The following is a 23,889-nucleotide window of genomic DNA, read 5'->3' on the forward strand; positions in this document are numbered from 1 at the left end:
AAAATGTAGTATTTTACTTTATATCTGCTTATAAATACGACTTTCAAATATGTTATTCGCATTGAAGTATATAAAATCTTATTGGCGATCTTACGAGTTTTAGCAAAATTCTCAAACTTGAGTGAACGACTTGGCACACTTCAAGCAAATTCTTACATTGTGTCGATGGTCAATCGTATACAACTAAAAAGTACATCGAGCACTTCAAAGTCATCATTTCGCATATATTAATTCACGTTCCCATTCTAAAGTATTAGTAACTTTTGTCAACTACTTTACACACAAAAATTAGCAACATGTAAAAAGCCAAACTCTTGTACTCTTGTGTATGTGTGTATGTGTGCGCGTGCGCGCGTGTGTATGAAACAGCTAACCAATTTTATAATATAAATCTTAAAGAGACGTTGTATAAATCCAAAGTTACGTATTTCAAAATAAGTAACAATTAAAAAAAATACTTTCATTTATTTTAATATTAACACTAGAAATATCAACACTTCTTTATATTCTATAAAAGGAACAAGGACCAAGCAAATAAATTACTATAAAAATAAAAAAAGTAATATAAAAAATCAAATATTCCGTTAGTGTAAAAGACAAGGGAAATAATTATTGAAAACTCAACATAAATTTAATTAGTGATTTCTGACAATTTATTGGCGTTCCTTAATTTTATTTAAACAAAAACGTATTTTTTTTCAATAATGAATTGAAATAAATACAATATATCGTTAACATTTTATTTAAATATTTTAAATCTATATATGTATTTTTTTTCCTAAACAATGAAAATTCTTTTTTTATCATCATAAACTATGTTTTTCTTCACATATCAAAGATTCCTACAACAATCTATTAAGAAAAGATTAATCTTCTAATAACGAGACAAAATAACGTTTAATTAAAAGGTTCTGCTTGGCTTTTTCCGTGCATGTTATGATTTATGGCGCACATCAAGCGATATATATTGGTATTATTTACTGCAATATCAGAATATGAAGCGTAAATTTGCTCTGATAAAATATGATATCAAAAGCTTAGACAAATAAATCAAATAAGCTCAAATGATAAAAGAAAAATGCACCGTAGAAAATATTAAAGAGTACGGAATATACCCTGACTATAACGTAGGCGTGTCTACGAAATGCATTCAAAGAAAACAAGAGAAGTTCCGAATGCAGGTTTATTGGCTAGCATTTTACTTGAATTACACGCGCGCAGTAGAGTTTATATGACTCCGGACTTTTCTGTTCTTCATTTGAGTATCTTTCCAACAACGTCTCAGACGGTTGCGCCAACTCTCATCTGCAAATCCAAAACGTGGTGCACCATAACCACCGTTCTAGGGCTGTTCTGCATACCTCAACGAAACGAGAAGACGTCACAACCACTGTATCGAAACTTGAGTTATACTTCAACGAATATCGACAAGACAAATAAACAAACTGAATTGAGATAATTTGTTTGCATCGCGCGCGAATATGGATAGGGTATGCCACAAGGAGAAACGCTTCAATTTTAGTTGTATGTACCTTACAAATGAAAAGCGTATAATCTTAACAAAGGATCGAGTATATCATATATAAGATAGATACATATATAAATTCTTGGTTATAATATTATAAAAGAAAGAAAAAGAAGTGAAAAGGAAGTTAGGGAACAGTTGGATCGTGCTAGCATTTAATTTGACTGAGTCCCAAAGTTACCCGGCAACTAGGCCAATATTTTATAGCCGTGGCAATTAGATAATTTTGCGGTCAGGCAAAAATATGATTGTTGGCGTGTGAAAGGACAAACTTGGGCGCGGGTTAATGTCGAAAGTTTGTATCGCCACCAACATCGGACATAGTCGAATCAGGACTTGCGAAAGCACCAAACGATAACGTACACATATCCCGATGACATGGTATGTCATAATAAATGCAACATTTAATGTAAATAAATTTCTATTTACATTTTTTTATATTTTTTCTTTTATAAAATTTCCACTCTAAAGAATTGTAATAAATTTTATTTAGTTAAAAAATGCATTAAAAATTTACTTCTATTATTTTAAGAGACCCGAATTTGGCCATACATTTGTTATTAAAACATTTTTTATAAATATATTTGTTACGTTATCATATATTCTGTAGAAAAATATGCATTTATAAAATAAAACATGCAAAAAAACCGCATTGAAATTTTATGAACCAATGGAAAAGTTTTGTATTTTATAAAAATAGTTGCATCATATAACAGTACATTTATTATTAGATCTCAGTACATAAGCTGAACGTGAAATGTATATTATCATGGGTAACCATTCGGTATGATTACTACCTGTCCTCGTTATTAAATAACGTAAAATACATCCACCGCATATAAAATTTCCGTACGCTAAACGACAGAAAAAAAAACAGCTTATATATCTCAATAATACATTAAAGGTTGCGTCATGTGTTGTAATAGAATATATGTAACAAAGGAGAAAAAGACAAAATAAAATGTGCTGGCTAAACTTTGATTGAGCACGCGATATTTTTTATTAACTATATAAACAAAATATTTTATATTTATTAAATATACATGAAAGAAATGTTACTAATTAAAATTTAAATTAATAGAGAAGATAGTTACGAAAACATTGCACAGCATAAACTGCAGATATATATTATAAATACAATTTTCAATAGAGCACAGATTATATAATAGCCAGCTCGAAATATGATACCATTATAATTCCTCACACGATCATTTATAATCTCATTTATACTTATACACATTTGTGGACGCATTAGATTTTACACTACTATTTGAACATATCCACATAATGGAGAATGCGAATGAAGGTACAAAACGAGATGGAATCCTAATAACCGAGTGTACTCGGTTATACCCGATTTCACCACAACGATCAGATTTTACAAATATTCTCCATTAACGTTCGGAATTTTCGTTTGTATGTATAAAAGAGGATAGAAATGTGTGTGTGTTCTCGTTTAAAACGGATACTTCACAGAATATAACGAAGTTAGTGAAATAGAGATCCGCATAATTACCATGTGCATCGATATCACGTTACGCTGCGTAAATATTCATCTAATGTTCATACCTCGTTAACGTTGTCAGAGCAATAGTACCGTTGTATCGTGAACGCTTGGAAATTGTAAGTGACATGTTGTATCTAACGCAATCTTAACGCATCGGAAGGCTAGTCCATCAGAGGTAACGAGTAGTCGACGTGCAGACATTGAATAAGCAACGGAGTCCGTTTGCGTGAGTAAAGCGTCGAGTCTTGTTGAAAATACATACGGCACACTGCCCGGCACTGAAGTGCGCAAGTACGCTCGTGCTAAATAGGGAGCTTACGATACATTCTCCGACATCACGGTGCAGCAGCGTAACACCGTATGCGTGCCACCGGTCGATCCGGACTGTCTACTTGCAGCTGAGTTGCAGGTGGTCGTCCCGCAGTTAAAGCGGCCAAGACGCGAAGTCGGCCAGCCCCTTTAAATTCACCCTTCATCTATCGCTTGCCTGACGACTTTAAGTAGGGGAAGGGACGCCTCTTATCGCGCTGCGGACCTTAACACGTTGCTACTCATCGAGCTTCTATTATGAGACTGTTGTCGATGCTTTTCTCATGATCGAGGGAAGCCGAGTTTAGACGGAAATCTCCAACAACTTGGCGAGTCCTTATGGAGTGCTCGAGTATGCTCCGTATTAAATTACATGGCGATCTTAAACTCACTTGGCTCGGAGTGGGGCAAGCCGTCGGATGGCGTATGGCTTTTGGTTACAGACAAGGGAAAATTCTGTCTCAGGTGCTTCACGTCCCAGTTTGATGAAAAACTATATTTGAAAAGATTTTAAATCACCATAATTTTATTTAATACGATAACGTAACATCTAAAGCACGATAAAAAAAACTGAATTCCCTTTTATCGACGATTCCCTTTTATTGACAAATGCAATATAAAACGATGTCTTTTATCAATTATTGAAGAATGAGAGAAACATCCTGACATCGTATGTCACGATTGATATTCCACTGGTTAGTTCTTTCAATGTGTCACGGTTTGATGAAGCCACGCGAAAATCAAAGTCCAATTCAATTAAAGGTGTCCCGTGATTTTCTCTGTGACCTATCCGCGACCTATCCGCACAGTCCATCCTACATGATTTACATCTGCATCCAACGAGAACTACGATCGCTAGGGTAGCTGTGCAGGTTAAAAATCGTTAACCGCCGATAATTACTTTTATAGCTCAAGGGGCGAGTCAAGTACTCTTCTCTGCCCTCCCCTGGGTGGTACGCCATGTTAAGTGTACAACGTTGTGTATACGCATGTATGCGCAACACTACAGAAGCTGGATGAAACGTCAACAAACGAAACTACCAACCAACAACCGCCCAGTACGTTCCGTACGTCCTCCCACTCATCCCACCCTCTCCTTCCTGTATATCGGTTCCTCCTGTATTTTCCGACCGTCCATCCTCGCTTTAGGCTGTGAGTAGAGGTTTCTGCTTGTTGCATCGATGGGCAGCCGGTTGGTTGTTCCGACGAGAGTTTTTGATTGGCTGCCCGTATCACAACAGCCCGCGGCTGGGCGTATATCGAAGCAGCATGAATAGTAAATTGGTTGGAATTGCCGTGGAACGGGAAGTTTATATCCCTTAGGAGAAACGAGCCACAGGACGCATGTATCCCGTTTCAAAGCATTATCGCACTCTTTGCAATCGACCGCGACGCGGACACATCCTTCCTGTATGAACGCAGAGAACCAATTGACTTTGATATCGAACTGGTAACGTGATTAGTATCATGTCGTCCGGGATTATCCATCAAACTTCACGTAACGCAATTTGCGGAGTCTAAAGACCTTGACACAACCATAACATGATGGAAATGGATCTTATCATCGTATTTCATGGATATGACGCCGGGCAATGCTGGTAATAACTAAACATAGTCTGGCAAATTTGATCATGCTCGATTGCAATCATAATTGATTTGAAGGATTGAATACAGTAACGCGTCAAATTTCGTACAACAAATTTTAGAAACAATATTGAAGGGGCCGTTAGTTAAGTGAAATATGAGACGTATATCTCATATTTCAATAAATTATATTAGAAATATAAAAATTTCATATAATGTTCCATTATTATGTCTGAGTATCTATGTAAAATTTGAGCACAGTTCTCTTATTGAGTTATATAATCGTAAGAGTTATTTAATTTTTTTGTTTGATTCTTATATAAATTCCCTTTTTGTAATTCTTATTTGCAAATTTGATGAGAAAGTAGCATTATGAATTAAATTAAATTTTTTATATACTAATAAAATTCTAATAAATATTCGCGCAAAAGTTTAATTAGATTCATTCAAAAGTTCATTTAAAAGTTATTTACCTAAAACTACAGCAAAATATGATTGTTCGTTATTCTACATTATAAACCAAATTATTTATTGTTTTGTTTTCCGCAATTGGTTTCAAGGCGTATTTACAATCAAAATTTTGTGGCTGATATTGACTAGTATTGGCTAATAGGTTAATATTGGCTTTTTTGGCTGATACTTTCAGCTAATATTTCTATAGCCATAACATTTTTTAAATGAGATGTATTAATTAAACAATTTTGAAGCTTATTTTTAAATATAATATTTAATAGAATTTTATTAAAAATTTTAATTCAGATTAGTCAAACTCTATCTTGAATGACTAAATCCTGTCGTGATTGAGTTTATAGATAAATATTAATATAAATTAATAGTTACATATAAAGTTTGATCAGTCTGAAAATTTAACTATTGCCCCAACCTTTAATTGAGATTAATAAACATGGTATTCCATAATTGATTCGTAAATTGTTACATTTTAAGCAATGAAGCTATAAATTGTCCAACTAACCAGAGCATATCCATCATGCATATTATGCACCATTATCATATATGAGCTGCATAGATGTACATCCTAAATATCTTGTTTATCCGTACAGATATAGCGTATGCTAATTATCGTGACATAACATCGTATTATCATAACATTGCGATGTTAAACATCGTCGTTTCGATTAAAAGTTATGAGTAACAGTAGCTGGTTTAATAATCATATGCATAATAGTCCTTTCAAATTACTAATGGTCGAAATGGTAAACAAGATGTAATTAATTAATTATACATATATTCCAAGAATATGACGCCACTTGTCCTATTTCTCCTTGGCGAGATTATTATATGTGCTAAATCGGTTTTTTTATATTACCCGCACGATTTAACTAATCGAAGGACAAAGATGCCCACAACGCTTGCGAGCCTCTCGAACAGATGAGCCGCAATTTCTTCTGCCCCAGTATCTCCGGGTCATTCTGACTTCCTGACTCGATAATGCGGCAAGAAACTTTCGGACAGAATACGAAATCCGCGCGTGATGCGAATTAAGAACGCATCTGTTTGCAATACGACGTAAAATAGAGAAAAATACGATATATCTTGTGAAAGTTAGTTTAAAAAGCAGACAACGCAATTGTACCGTATATTTCGTGTCGCAAATTGACGGAAATTGGAGGCTTTGTCGTTTACAATTGATCCGTGGCGAAGTTGGGACCCTTAGTGCTGGTTTAAAGTCTTGACTAAAGCTCTTTGCTCCTTTTCTTTTTCCGATTCTTTTTTTCGTTTTTCTTACGAACCGAGAGATGCAAAAATCACAAACAAATAAAGACATATTGTTAGCGATAATAGAGATGATAATCTCAATTCTGACATAACTTAATACATATTTGTTATTAAAATCGATAACTTTTTTAATATCATTAGAAATTTAAATTTAAATTGCTTTCTTTTTTTTTCTCTCAATCTATATAATATGATATTAAAAACCTACATTTATAAAGCATTAATAATATTACATATTTCGCCACAAGAGTCGGAGAAATTAATTTTATTTAATGTGGATGAAGTGCTATACCTATATGTTTTCCTTATGTTTCAACTTGCATAATGAGCTTGCATTTCTAACCGTTACTGATCACAAAACATTAAAAGTTGATGAAAATGACTTGTATTTTTCATTGTCACTATAATTGCTCCGAGTTCGTTCTCAGTGACCCGTTTCGAAAGAGGTAATGTTCCAAGCCAGACTATGGATGTTACACTGAATCCCGTAGGTATTGTTCTGAGGAGTACCCACACTTGAGATGTATCTCGCACAAGAGGCAACGTATCCTGGTCGTGCATCTCCTCTTGGCTGTGTGTACTAACAGCAGTCGGTCGTTGCAAGATCCATTTGGTCGTTAAAACACTTGGTCTTTCCTATTGCACATCCGCAATTCAGAGCTATTGGGAACAATCGTATTGATTATCCATGTGTTTTAAAATTCGTTTAAATAATGAGAATGAGACTGAGGGAAATATGGATTTTTAAGTTGAAATAAATGTTACAAATATAACGGACGTTAAAATGTACGATTGTGCTTCAATCGAACAACATCGACTGAGCCGTTTAGTCCAGTAAGCCGGAATATATACGGAAATTAATATCGATGATTGTCCCGGGAATAATAATGGCTGTGTTAGTTTTCAGTAACAAACTCCTCTGTTTAAATATTATACTTGGTTAATTATACTGGCATGTTTAAATACCGAAGTAAATAAAGACAAATTATGAAACCCCTTAAAAGAAATAAAAACATATGTAATAAATAAAAATAATAATAAGTTAGAAACTTATTTGAATAGTTATTATTTCAACTTTGACCGTAGCTGGCGCTTCTTAGTTGATTTAAAAAAATGTCTTATCATTATTAAAGTTGTATGTATAATTCCATATAATGTCTTTTTTTAATAATATAAGTTATTTTATATCGCATTTACAAAATCATACAACGTAGCAATCTCGATAGCAATCAATTATAGACATTGCCCATAATTATAACGCGTGATAAAAGATGCAGTGTTTGCTGTTCCACGAATTCTCGATTATTTTGCTAGAATATTGAAGATATTTCAATATCATTATTTAAATAACATTATATTGTGAAATACATTATATCACAATATACATGTTATAAATAGAGACTTATCTGAATTATTAATTATGTGCTTTTCTAAAATCATATATTTAATGATAAAACATATATGTATAAGCTTGGTAGATCATTTTTTTGTTGAGAGATCAACCAAAATGATTGATCAATCGAATTAATATAATATGTAATATCCTCGTATGGTAATATCCTCGATTAAAAATAATTTTATTGTGATCTAAACAAATGAATATATAATTAAATAAAAAAATATAGATTTTGATTTAAAAAAAATAAAAATTCCTTATGCATATTTCTACCGACAGTCGACAAACAAGAGTGACGGTATCTTGCTAAAATTAGATTTCCGTAGCTCGAGATCGATCGAGTTTACTCAAGAGACGGTGCATGTACGCATATGCCCTGCTTCAATCCCAAAAACTTTGACGATTATACAAATCGTGCCGATAAACCTACTTCGTCCTCGCGCAATTTCGCCTCCGGATTTCCGATGTAAATCGGCGCTCGTTTGTCCTCTCGACGACGTCTACTTCAGAACGATTCGGCCAATCAAGATCATACATCACTTTCAAAGGGCACAAATGCATGAAGCGAGCGTGTATGTTTTTACATATGAATCGACTAGGGAAAATTATTACAGCAAACACATGTGAAATATAGCACTATGACAAAGCAGAAGTTTGGAAGAACAGACAAAAGGGAAGGATGCCTCGTTTTAAATAAAAAAAATTATATGTACTCAAACCAAAATTAAAAATATGTAGATTCGTTTCAACATTTGAGATATACTGATTTATCTTTTATCTTTATGTACTTAATACAGAAAGCAATGTTATGCAATATCTTTCTAGCACATAGAATACGGACATTATAGATAAGATTTCCTTACAGAATTTAATACTCCTACCTAGTAGGTAATAATCAATTATCTACTTATTTTGAGTATTAAGTTAAAAATGTTGTTGTTCAGTATTTTTAATACTCGAAATAAGTAATTTTCGATATTAAATAGGTCAGTATTAAATTAGATTTTTGTAAGGATTACTACTGGACTTGAAGAAAAGGGAAATCTAATATATTCTTTTTCGTATTTTTTTTTTCATTATTCATAAATTATGAAATATAACGTAAAATAATTATTTATATGGAAACACGAGAAATTTGCCAGAATCGTCTCAATATTTTTCCCTCGAAATCCGCTACAGTAAAGCTACCACGGACTAGACTATCCAGCTCACGTAAAACAGTCGCAATTTCGCGGCCATTTAATCGTGAAAGTGGTCGAAAGTAAATGATGGTAGACAAGCGCGGGGGCGGATAAGGCGGTGATTTTAGAAAGGGATGAGCGACATAGGTGCGAGAACCCGCATAGAAAGATAGATCGCCGGAGACCGAGCACACAGGAAAAAGAGTGAGAAAGAGACCCAATGTTTGTAGTAGTAACTCGTGAGTAGTTGCCGAGCGAGTCACCACTGCAACCACTAACCCAACCCCGATTCCTCGACCAAGCAATCACTAGTATCAGCACCTCGGAACCAAGACCAATCTAACAGTAATACAGTCGCCTGGTTAACGTGTTTTTACAAGTATCTCAGCGATACAGTCTTCGCAATGAATATAATAATTACACAGCATATATGAACATACATTCACGACGAGAATGAGCCTTACAATCTAGCCAAAATCTGTACTCGCAATTCTATAAACAGGGTAAATTCGGATATTATAGCCGTACGAAAAAAATGGCCATAGGCTATAATTTCTTCAATAATCTAATCTAAATAGAGCATTTTTGTAGTCATTCTAAAAGCCTATAGTTATTTTATCCGAATTTACCCTTACAGAAATTTAATATTGAGAAATTTAATACTAGCCAATTTATTACTGAAAGACAATAATTATTTACTTATTTGGAATACTAAAAGTACTGAAAAACAGTGCGTTTAATACTTAAAATAAGTAATTAATTAATTACTATTTTTCAATATTGGTCAATATGTATTAGATTTCCGTAAAAGAAATCACATAGTCTTACAGAAAAACTTCGTGTTTCTCTCGTGCTAATATATATTCGAATATATGTTGCGAATATAATATATTTGAATATAGGTGAATGTATTCTCCTCCCTCAATTTTTCTTCAGTTTTGCTTTGATAATACGTACGTTACATTAAAATAAATCAAAATAATTAAAATTCCTTCTACTTATTACATTTTTATCTATTTTATTGTTAGTTTTATATTATGTAGAAAATCAGGATCACGATATCATAAACTTCTACTATGCCTATTGTTACAAAATTCGATATAGCAATCGTCATGTACGAATTCGATACGCGAACGTTCTCGGTTACGCATAATTGCCTTCTATTGCATCCTCTATAATTGCCTTCTATTGCATGCTCTGATACACGATGCAAGCGAAGCGTTAATCGGGATCATAGTGATTTTTACGATGGAACAGCGGTATGAACAGCGCAACTCTGGAAAATCATGCACCACGCTGACCCATAGTAAAATAGCGACAGTTTCGTACGTAAAAGCTCGGCGTATAATTAGCCTCGCACACGAAATGAAATTCCTGAGGGCTGCCGCCTGCTGCGAACATACTGCACAGTTTGGCGGGATCAGGTTCGGGAACGGAGGAAGTGCCGAACACGTCGGGTTTAGAGGATCGAGGACGAATGGAGGTGTGCGGCAGGGGGTTGGCTGGCGGAGGATCGGTGGTAACGGAGGCAGCGGCGGCGGGTACCGCCTGCGGAGGGTGGCGAGGGTTTGCAGAGATGCGGATCGAAGGTAATATAGGCACATAGGCGAAAGGCGAACGAAGGTGCAGAGAGAGGATTGGTTTTCCCGTTTCGGCGAAGCGGGAGACCATTTCGTCGTCGAGTGCGGAACGCTGTTGAACACCCCCGTGGCTCTTTAAACGCTCGGATCAGTTTCTCTCTCGCTCTGGATCATTCTATCTCTATCCTTGTCTCGTTTCCTCTTCGTATCTTTTTCTTCGTATTTTTTTCTCTTTCTCTCTCTCTCTCTCTCTCTCTCTCTCTCTTTTTCGGCTTAATCTAAAACAGCTCACCTCTGCGTCTACTTATTTTCAATTGTATTCCTTGCATCGTTTATACATTCGGTCCTCGATCCTCGCAAAAAACCCACATGGCAGATTATCGAGACGGTTCATCTAATAGGATGATTCTCGACTGATTGATCAAATAGGAAAGTAATTCGCAAAAAATGTTCGCACTGAAAAGATATCGAACCTCGCATCTTTTATTCTTGCTTGTATGCAAACACATAAGTGTCTAAACAAAAATTTAATGAAATTGTTAATTCCGTTGGATTGCCGTATATTAGTTACAAGCGTTATCTCGGTTGAAAGACGTAAAACCGCTTTCCTCTTCAATACCACACTGCATCGTAACTGCAGTGTATAGCGGCAATCTATCTATATATCGAGGCTATGTATATTCCACACTTCTAATTGCACGATTCCGGATGAGCAATCATAAACCGCGATTTATACACACATTAATAGACTTCTGGAAATATTTAGCAATAAAATGACCATAAAACAAATTGATTCAAATCAGGCGTTATGGATCCAGAAACCAAGAGTGTCTAAATACACACGTACGTATTGGACGTCTTTATCGGGGCCGCCAATCTATTAGGACAAGTCTGAGAAGGGAGAAAGCTCGAATTTATGCGGCGACTACAAATCTTGGCTTGGCCCGACTCGGGTAGAACGAACGAACCAGAGTAGGAAAGCGCGAAGCACCAAGCGAGACTCGATTCTAGAGACTAACTCGAGCGCCGAATATCACAGTGATTGAATACGACGAAAACATCTCGATTAGAAATCCGTATTTCTCGTCGCGCTTTTATTTTTTATTTAAACGGTTACTTTTGTAAAAATTTTCACTTAATAGTATATTGAATATTAACAATGTGATTATAATTTCTTACACTCTTATTTTGTGTACATTTTATATACATTTATCAAAAATTATAAAAATGCATGCAACATAATTATTTGGCTAGGCCATCATCTTGAAGTAAATAATAATGTAAAAAATGAAATTTAAAAAGGATTAAAGCATTCAGACTATTCATTAGAATGTTTCTCACTTATCAAAACAAAACGTATTAAATTATCACAAATTACAATATAAATTGAATATAAAGGAAAATGTGAAACTTAAATAACTTCCATTAATTATAATACTTAAGTTGTATAATAATGCAAATAGAAATTTATGTAAACGGGAAAGATACCGACACGACTATGTGTACAATAATTGTGATAGAGATATAGGAAGAGTACAAAACAAGAGTCATAAATAATAACTAAGTAACCCTTTCGCATAGATTTGGATGTTGCTCAAACTTCAGTGTGAGCATGGAGTTCAAAGTAAAGCTTTTCCTCAGAACGAAACCGCCTATCCCAAGATTATACGGAAACTTTAACGGCCACGGTTACTCAGCTTTCTTGGCAAAGTATGGCAACCGTGGTTTAGCTCGCAGGTTTATTAGTCCCGATAATGTCCCTGTGGAAAACACGCGTCTGTGTTTACTGTTAGATTGTACTTGAAGGTATAGACTTTAACGTGGTATATGCACTTGCAACAAATGTATTATGCGTCTTTGTACGAAACTTCGATTTATGCAAATCTGTGCAATATTTCGAATATGAAAAACTTGCTATTAACTTCGCATGATCATAATTTATTCGAGTCTCGAGACTCTCTATATATTTTTTATATAATTCAACTTACATATTTAAGTAGCTTGAAATGAAACATTTAATTACAATTGCAATTTTCAATATTTCATTATATTATATAACTAAAAACTTGTTTTATTCTATTTAAAATTATATATATGTATAATTTAAAAACTGTTTAATTCATTTATCAATTTCAATTATTAATGATATTATGACATATGTAAAATAATGTGATTTATAATATATTAATAATGTTATATAAAGTACGTTATATATATATAAAAATACCTTGTAATGTATCAATTTTGAATCCATGCTTATAAACTCAAAATTAATTTAATTGCTTGACTTAATTAAAACTTAATTGAAGATAATATCTATCATTATAACACTATACATTTAAGTAGATAGTAAAAGTTATAACTTACACGCAATCTCATCGTGCGTCGATATACGGTTATACCTATCCATAAAAAGACGCATCTTACAGTTTATAGCGTAATCTTGAAAGATAGGAGAAACTGGTCAGGAAATACCCAGTTTTTGTCATTATGAGGAGATCCATTAAATTGTCGTTAGTACCGTAGTGGCATAAGGATGTACAAACTATCGTCACAATGGTAAGCGAGTGGGATAAGAAGAAAGGGGAAAATCCATTCAAACGTAGACTTCATTTAATGTAGCACATTTGTACAAAGCCCTCATGATCGAAAGCATTTGCTCCGCCATTCTTCATGTACCTTATTGTATCGCGAATTTACGCTTGACTAATACCTGTATCGAGTTCTTCGGTGTACAAATCTAACGTCAACCCGGCTTGGCTCATTTATCATTGAGCGAAACCTTCACTAAATCTCTCAATATTTTTTCTAACTATCCGATTACAACGAAACTTCCATTTGAAAGATTAAACATCGAGAGCTTAGAAATCCTTTTTTAACTTAACATAATACGTATTATATAAGAACAAAAATTAATCAATTATTGGAATACTATGCTTAATTAAAAATTATTACGTGCAAGATTATTGTATTGTAATATCGCAGATAATTGTCAACACCGATAATAATCAATTCTATATAGGTTTATATTCCATACGAATCGTTGCTGCGTTATTTTTTTTGCACGTGTCGTTTTAACACGGATATTTTGCAGGAGGATGATACATCAAGAATTAAGGCCAGTAGCAAAGAAAAGAGAGAAAGAGAAAGAGAGAGGTGGTGTGAACATAGACAAGTGTGTAAGTGTATTACAATCAAAGCAAGTTAGCTACGAACGTTATCTAATTTACCCTTTATTAAAAATATGTTTCATACTTTTTTCTTACTTCTTACCTCTTTTTAAATAATTATACTTTGCAACCTTTCAAATACCTTTAACATTATTATTATATTACTTATCTATGTTGTATTTATTACTATTATAATTATTAATCATTCTCTTATCTTTCCACTTTCACTCTTCATACTTGTATACATTGTTGCGTGGAGAAAAATATCAGCACTGCTATATATCACTGTAGCTGTAAAATATTACAATAAATCAACCGGGGGAATAACAGCTGTCATTTCGACACTAATTATGCGTTGATTTAAAGTAATATTTTATCGCTCCAATTTTTCTTCGTACATACACAGCCGTTCTCTCTTTCGTCTACATTTTTTTTAATATATCGTCACATTAATAAGCGCTTAAAATGAAACAGTAAATGTAGCATTATAAATATATCACATGATACATCCAAATATATTCTATAATTTTTATTCGTGAAAAAGTATTTCTATTCGTATCCTGCTGTCGAAAATATTTTTCGTTATCTATTTGAAAACTAAAATTACGAGCGAGTGAACTGCTGTTTATAGTATAACTAGTGGTATTCAACTAAATTGGTAGACTTGTATGATGGTCTTTTATGTACGTACATACATGTATACCGAGTGCGCACCTCGGAACATATGCACGTATATGCGTATGTAGTAACGTCGTTCTAATATTGTTAAAAGTATTTTTTTATGTCGTAACGTTTTACAATACAATTTGTATACATTGGCTTTAATATGCATGCTCGTATACTTCCCCTTGTTTGAAAAGTCTTATCGGACTTAAAATATTCTAAATTGAATGAAAATGGTAATAAAAAGGAATACGACAAAGAGAGAGATACGGTAAGAAGAGAATGAGAGGGGAATTGTACAGTGAGCAAGGTAAAAGAAAATCGAATCTTCCTTCACTCTTTTTGCTCTATTTTTCATATTCCTCATTATTTAATTTTTCACTTTTGTCGATATTTTTATGTAATTTGGTTATTATCATCCGAGTGAATCAGTGCTCAGATTTCTTATAAGAGAAATGGAGTCGGTGATTGTATGCACAACGTTTCTCCATCAAATTTTATCAGTAATACCCCCATTCATACTTCGCATATTTCGCATTTCATTACTTTCTTGTACTACATGCAATTTTTCTTAGTTCATGTGCACCTTTATATATGTGCACAATTTCTCATTCAATATTTTCCCATCATGTTCTCCGCTATAATGTTAATATTTGTTGGGAGAAGGTTCTAACAGTATCTATTTATAATTTAAAATTATATATGTAGACAATTAAGTAAACATGAAAACATGATTTAATAATATAATAACAAAGCAAATATAAATAATTGCAATAAATACATAAGAAATTAATTCTGAAATTTTTACATACATATTACAATTTTTGCCTGCATCTTTTTTTTTAAGAATCTATCGCTAGACGTATATCCGGGCACGAATTTAACACAATACATTGACTTAAATACACTTTTGTGAAGTTATGGATAATGCAACAATAATCCAAATAGGAAACGGACAAAGTATTCGTGCGACGGGAACCAAGAAACTACCCATTCCGCTCAGTTCGTCCTGATTTACATAAACCACTAGAAAGTTACAAATGCAGCGTCAGTTCGAGCATTGATTATTCAGATGTCCACGGATGTCCGAGAATAAGAAAAAGGAGAATGGCCACGGAGACAGCCAGTGTCCACTTAGTACCCGCTACCATGAATTTAGTCGGGACGAATATTGGCGCGCTGCTAGGGTGACCAGTGCCAACGAAACTTCAAGTACCCGCGTTATTTAAGAGGGCACGAGATACGTACATTCGGGTTCTATCGTCGACCACTGGAGATTCCATCCGCCATAAAACGGAGAAAAGTGGAAACTTCCCTTTCGGGAGAAGGAAAGAGCAAGGAGATATTGCGGAGGTCTAAAGCCGTCGTCCTTTCTTTTTTTCTCTTCTCACTTCAGTGTTCTGCACCTTTTTTTTTTACCTAAGGTCAGAACTAGCGCGTCCGGACTCCAACGCGGTCGGTAGAAAATTTCGAGTTTACCCCCGAATTTCTTGTTGATCTTTCATCTCCCGGTTCTCGGGAGCGGCGAGTTATCGGAAATTCAGTGAAGTAAAAAGTTACTAGATTCGCGCGATAAATCTAGTTATTCGATCGCCAAGTGGTTCCCGCTAGATAAGAATAAAGTTTCACGGGAATACGCCGGAGCCGCCATTGACCTGACGTATAGAACTTCGATTTAGGCACGTCCACGTAATCAGCTGCCTAATGAGCCGAATCTAGAACTACAGGCTGTTTCCATAATGGCGGATCTTTGACCAGGGGCACGTCCGAGGGATCATAAATCACGGATCATTTGCAAAGAGCGAAAGTGACCTGACAAAATCAGCGAATTTGGATATTTTCTTGTCGGTAAACCAAATTCTTGTTTGATCCGCAATATTTTAATATGGATTATTAGTCGATGAAAATTTATAGGATATTTCTGCAGAGAAAATTTTTCGTCTCTGTAATATTGTTGCTACTGCGCTCGCGTGCTCAATACTCGAAAGTAGTTACTTACTTTTATTGCCGCGTAAACTGACACGTAATTTCTGCAAGCACAGCTCTCGAAAACGTCGAACTTTAAACATATCGACGGTGTGTGACTGTGACTATAATACGTCGATAAATAGCGTTTTCAGGATCGTGCCAGTCGTGCAATCACGTTAGGGTTGGATACGTATTAAGACCTTAGCGCATACGACGCATGAGTCGACCACTTAAAATGGAAACGTCGAGAAAATCATGCCTGAGGGGTTAAATTGGAATATCGCACACTCAATGGAATCAAATCAGTTTGAATCGGTATAGTAGCCCAATCTCGAAGAGAGAAAGAGAGAAAGAGAGAGAGAGAGAGAGAGAGAGAGAGAGAGAGAGAGAGAGAGGAATATTTCGATTAAAGTACTAAGAATTCGCAGAGGGGAAATAAAGCCGGCGTTCGAAAGAGCAAGTCCAATTATATCTGAGAATCATTTTTTTTTTATTTCTGTGGCATTTCTACATCAGAATTTTAAAATTTATCAATTTTATTAAAAAAATAGGATAAAATATCAAATTTCAATTACTTTTTTTGTCAAAAAATTTTGAATTAAATAGAAGTCTTGTTTTTATTTACTTGTATTCTTTTTAATTTTATTTTATACATATTTTAAATATTATAATAATAAAAGTTGTCATTAATACATATATGAAAAATTTATTTTTTGAAAAATTACATTACATTTCCTACAATACATTTGTGGTTAACTGACTTTGATTGGAGCTTACATCGGACTGAAACAGCTACTTATATGTACCTAATGATGTAAATACAAATCGACATATAACGATTTTATGCATTATAGATGATACTGTTCATCCTGATTCTCATTTGAATATATTACTGTATATTATGTATCATATCAGAATCAATCAAAAACTCAACGTGATAAATTTCGATAAAAATACGATCGTATAGTTGTTCTTTCATCCAGTATCATTCCATGTCTGAATCAACTTCATCTCCGCAAGCTTTCTTTGAAATCTTTTTTTTCTCTTTCATGGAATCTGCTCCGTACGAAAACCATCCCCATAGATCTACAATAGCTCTTCAATTTTTCAACCAGATATTCTTGATATAACCGCTTCAAAACGTTGGGAGCAATTCTTCCAATCGATCCCCGATATCTTGAATCTCGATTCCTCCTCTCGCTCTCTCTTAAATCTTGAAAACTACGTCCACAGCGCGGACAAGTATTGACAGAAAAGCAGTGACAGCTTCTCGTGTCGCTTAAAATCCAATATAAAATTAATATTCTGCTGAAGGCAATTTATTATAGTTCTAAAAAGAGGATATGAAGTATAGATCCAGCATCATTTTAAAATATCGTGTCGTATATAATCATTCTGTGCTAGAATAAATTATTTATGAAACAATTATTATATATTTATACGTTCAAAAATAGCTTTTATCCTGAGCTTTTGTCGGAATTATTTATTCACGAACTTCAATTTATTTATCTTGTCAGAATCAAAATTATATTTTCAGGTATCTGGCAATAAACATGATAATTAATATTTTTTAAGGGAATTTTCTGTAATTGAAAAATTTATTCAATCGTAATATTACGAAAAACTTTGCATGTTCTGAGTAGGATCATAAACAGCAGTTAGACGTACAGATAGACATATCTTTTTTGTATGATGATATGATTTATCTGCATCTTGACATAAAATTGCTTGCTAATTATAAAATAATTATATACACCTACACATTCACAATATGATGTATATAATGTGTATAATTTTTAATTCAACTATTATGAATACTAATAATGAAGTTATAATAGTAATAGCAAAAATAGTATACAATCTATGTCTGTAGCATAAATGTTTAAGACCAATGATATAACGTCCATACATTTATTGTATATTTTTGTATTGTTCTATAATTATAAAACAACATAAATTACAAGATTTTCTTACAAATTTAGTAATCTAATTTCTTTTGATAAAAGAAAATAAAAAGTGTTTATTATTATTTGATAATTATACATTAGAAATGCTTGGGGAAATTTTTTATTTACTCTGAAAATATTTTCTTCGTAATGAACAGATTTAGCAATCATATGACTCGTAAAAAATGATATCGCACTAATTAACTACCGTGTCGCGATAACGCATTGATTCGTTACATTTTGTCGTATAATAATTATCAGCTATTAACTTGCGAAACAATCGGCGATCAAAAAAGGTAGAACCGTAAAAAATTCACAGCTTCGCAAGTACCAGAAGTGCAGATATTTCAATCTCTCTTTTTGCGAAATAAGCATTCTAGAACAAACAAAATTTTTTAAAGCCGACCATAGGCGGTAGCGGCGACGGAGGCGGGCAAGCTGCGCCGACATTCCGGGAATACTGAGAATAACGTTCACCAGGCAATAAAGAGATAATGCCGAGCTTTGAGAAAAGAAGAGAACGTCCCTCGGTAAGTTCTTAACGGGACGTTCTGCCGTTCTGAGAACCTTCCATCCCTGAACGAGGCAATTACAGGCCGTGGTTTACCGGTCGCGTTTACACCCGTAGCCTGCTTCTACCGTATAGGCTAAGCCCCCGTACGATCGTAAACTTAGCTGACGGGATTCAACCTCTTTGGCATTGGCGTTCGATATCTCGAGCTGCTCTCGCGTCCCGACCACACCGTGAAACCCGGTTGACCTCTTTCGTAGTATCAGTAAACGTAATACCGCGGGAAAGAAGGGGAGGGAGGGGTGAGAGAAGAGGTAAAGGATACATGAGAGATCTATCGCGTTGGAGAAAGTAGATACTTTCAATAATGGCTTTCCTAAGGCCCCACGTGCGTGTTGTTTCTTATATTACTGTCGGGATCGTCCGATTGTCATTCGATGTCGCAAACGGAATTATCATTATATCATTCACATCGTGCGCTGATCGTTTTTTGATGAAAAAATGAAGAGTTACCTGCGTAACTCTTCAACACTGCTCATGCAAACGAGCAGGAGTTATGCGTGATTGTGTGCCACTGATTGATAACAAAATAAATGCCTTAATGAAGTACAGCAGCTAATATTTCCCGAAACATTTCCCTGATCATGGAATATTTTATTGTAATTTTATAATATTGTGACTAATATTTGACGCATAGTAATATCTATGAATACAGCATCCCATTTTCAGAATTTTGATTTAATATGTAATTGATAGAGTTTTGAATTAAGCGCAATTGAGAAAAATTGTTATATTCACGTCGATTAAAATAATGCTTGTAATATAGTGGACGTTGTATATGTATATCTAAATTATACTTATTAAACTTCTTTACACAATTTTGAATTTTATATTTGCTAAGAGTAATTAATCTCCTGGTGTAAACAGAATCAACATCAACAACTTGTAGCAAATGTAATCTAAAAATTCACAGTATAAAACTCGTTAGCTCAAGCCATAATTGAGCTTTCGTAGTAAACTGTTTTTAAACTATTTTTTTATATTAGATATTTTTTATATTACATAGCAATATATAAGAATTTCATATATTTAATACTCTCTGTCATTATAAATTTATATTCTGAATCAAGAAAGACACGTAACAATTAATATTCAGGAGTTATCGCCATAGCTGCGATTATTAACGCTTGAATCAGTTTTCTTCAGACCTCTCAACAGGTTATATAATTAAATAAAGTTTAAAGTTTGTCATTTTTTTTGTCTCACAGCGAATGCAAAGCCGTTGACGTTCGATGAAGTTTACAATCAAAGTAGTCCGACCAACTGCACGGTATACTGCGGCGGTTTGACCAATGGTTTAACAGAAGAACTCATGCAGAAAACTTTCTCACCCTTTGGATCTATTCAAGAAATTCGAGTATTTAAGGACAAAGGTTATGCTTTTATCAGGTAAATATGTGTATTTTATAATATTTTTATTAAAATATATTTGCAATGTATAAATATTTCAAGCCCGCCCATGCTTAATAAATCGGTATTATTGAGCAAATTACTCCAGATAACAGACATACGTAATTTGGACAATAGATTTTGATTATTCATTGTTCACTATTAAAGTCATTAATTAACATTTTCAAAACATGAAAATGACAATTTAATGTCACACATAAGTGACATTATATGATAAAATGATGATATATGAATTTAACGTTAATCTTTAAGTAGACGGACTCAGGACACCCTAAAAGAATTTTATTTTTAGTCATGTTTTTAATAGTATGTATAAAGCTGAATTTATATTAATTACACTCTTTTGAAATAGATTAGAAGATAGAAAAGGATGTAAAAATAATGAACTTTAAGACTTCTGAACAATATACTTTTTATTTCCCTTTCTCAAAACAAGATTTTTAAGATAATTATGCGTGGGATGCTGTAACCGCCTAATTATTTAAAAGTTAATGGAAATATACTTATGACAGAATAATTTAATAATTATTGTCAAAAAGATGAAAGATACAATTAAAATTTTTTTTTCATAAATAAAAACAAAATATAATTTTCACCGATTTTTACATGTGCAAAATAGCATCTATATTTTTTCGACACTTGTTTAAAGAGAGCACGTTTAAAAAAAGCTAAGATAATTAATATTCAATTAATATTTTGACAACATTCAAAATCAGAATATAAGACGTGTGAAGATGTCTTAAAGTCATCTTAAATGATTGAAAGTCATATTGAATGTTTAAAAAATATTTTAATTATGTTTTTATGACGTCTTATGTCTCGATTTTGAACATAGTAGGATACTTATTTAATTATAAATTATTATTTAATTAATTAAAATATTATTTAATTTTTTAAATATTATTTTTAAATATTATTTAATTAAGAACAATGATAATTAATAATCATTAAATATGACAAATCATTAAATATGATATTTTTCTGTTATATCATCAGGAATATCATATTTGCTTTATTATTTAATTGACTAATATCGAAAAATATAAATAGTTTTAAATTGATATTATTACGCTGATGCTTACTACGCAGCAGTTAATCACGATTGCACACAAAATTCCGTTGGAACGAACTTTGTTTGCAAATTATTACATTTAAGACGGATTTTAAAATACATTCAATAAAATAATAAATATGCAGGAATAAGCAAGAAACGATAATTAAAAGAAAAACTTATACTTTTAAGTTTTGATATCAATGTAAAATGAAGCATTAGCTCAAAACCCGAAATATATATTACGTCATAATACGACAAAATATGATGATAAGATAATCGAATAATAACTATTATTTTTTTGTTATTTGACGTTATTAATACGAACATGTCTAATATTTGATGTCGAAATGATGTGTGCTTGCTGCCTAGGCTTTTAAAAGAAAAGAATGTTAAATAATGTTTACTAAATGAAGTTACACTCATTAAATTTAAAATTTGACTTAAATATAAACTTATATTTTTATAAAAACAATGTGCATGAACAGTGCTTGTGCATGAACATATATAATTATTAATTGTAAGTTGTAATTTTTTGTGACAATTAATAATTAATTAAAAAAAAAATTTTATAATAAGATCGATTAAACATAGAATTATATTATCACGAGCGAAATATGCTAATTATTTTGTTTCGTTATATCTTTTGTAATGATATCATGGAGAATAATAAATCTGCTCTAATTATTCTTTTTTTATTATAAAGTTAGCATGATATTTACGGATTTGTAGTTCACAGTTCGCATTGATTATTCATTAATTTTTTTTGCACAGTCTAATGTAATTTTATGAAAATAGTTTAGTTAAAATTGACTGACATTGTTCTTCTTAATTCAAAATCAATCTTATTTTAGATACAGTTCTAAAATAAAAATATGCACAGACTTCTTACTAGTTTATTTAGTAGTCTACGTTACTTCAAACAGTCTGAAACAATATGTTTAAAATAACTTCAAATATTCATCTGTTTTTGTTACATAAGAAATATATGCAAATTTTACTCCTCTACCACAAGTTTTTCTTTTACTAAATGAATGTAAAATTCACGAATTATTTTTCTATATCTTAATGAATTGTCGTAATTAAAAGTCGTTTTACTCTATCACCATTTAAATTACAAAATGATTTATCGATCACCAGACTCCACAAAGAACACTTAAGGCCAATTCTCGTGAAGAATTAAACGGAATTAAACGGAACTTTAGTATGAAACCCTTGAAACCATTTCACTGATTATATAATCAAAGTTCGTTAATTACCGAAGCTTTTTACTACTTTATAAAAAAGTAAAATCTAGGACAAAAATTTAATATATTATTGTCATACGTTATTTTAAATTAAGTCAATCCTTAATTTACGTATTTCCGGAATTAGGTATTCCTGGATGGTATGTTATAATAATGCGTAACTTTTTACTTATTTTTGGTGCTTGAAATATTCAATTCATTTGCATAATAATGTAATAAAAATTTCTAAAATTGAACAAAAATGTATAATTATTTTTATTTTAATCAATTTTCAATCAGTTTTTTTCTAAACTGAACGTATTGTATTTTTAAAATATTTTATATAAAATAAAGTGGTAATGATAAATAAATACATACAAATTTTTATTTTTAAAGATATTATAATTTCTATAATTAATTATAAGAAAAATTATGTCGTCGAAAAATCTATTATTTAACCAATCACCCTAAAGCCATTAGTGCCATTATGCTAGATTACTATACATATATGTAGTATTATGCATGGCTGATGATATGCTTGCACTGACTCTCCGGATAAATTTATTACAAAATCGAACAATCTGGCCTAAAGCTAATCAGGTAAAATCATCGTGTGTGTTCAGAGAATACATTTGCATAAAGTGATTGGATTTGGAGCGCGTAACACAATGGTTATAGCGAGACTTGAGAAAATTTTATACTCAAAATCATGAGCAATGATTGGTATCACCGTAATACGAGTCATCAAATGAAATTTTACGAAATATTAGAAAATCGCATGAATGCATCAATACCTCGCTTATGATTTATGGCACGAAACGCGAGGACATGTCGGATCAATGGCAGCATGTCGGACTCATCAAGCTCGAATCGTGGCCATTTCATTAATCTATCCATTACATTCGCACAGATCATATATTTCAGTTCAACTTCCCAAATCGATAAAATCAACTTTATTTATGTTTCAAAAATATTCATAAAGAGTTATTAAATTTTTTAACGAAAGTCACATTTTGTGAACATGAATAATTTCACCTATAGAAATAGAAATTAATTATCACAATT

At 32.7% G+C, this 23,889-nt stretch overlaps 1 protein-coding gene across 4 annotated transcripts in view; it reads left to right on the forward strand.

Annotated features, from left to right (window-relative positions):
* Nucleotides 1-23,889, forward strand: part of LOC105154894 (nucleolysin TIAR) — a 433,573-nt gene that overhangs the window by 396,504 nt on the left and 13,180 nt on the right. For all 4 annotated transcript variants that reach the window (XM_011070678.2, XM_011070679.2, XM_011070685.2 and 1 more), the window contains one exon: nucleotides 20,346-20,526. In XM_011070678.2, the coding sequence (XP_011068980.1) occupies nucleotides 20,346-20,526 (181 nt within the window). The remainder of the gene's footprint in view (nucleotides 1-20,345; nucleotides 20,527-23,889) is intronic.

Source organism: Acromyrmex echinatior, chromosome 1 (assembly GCF_024713525.1).
Source record: "Acromyrmex echinatior isolate Ae372 chromosome 1, ASM2471352v2, whole genome shotgun sequence".
Taxonomy (NCBI): Eukaryota; Metazoa; Arthropoda; class Insecta; order Hymenoptera; family Formicidae; genus Acromyrmex; species Acromyrmex echinatior.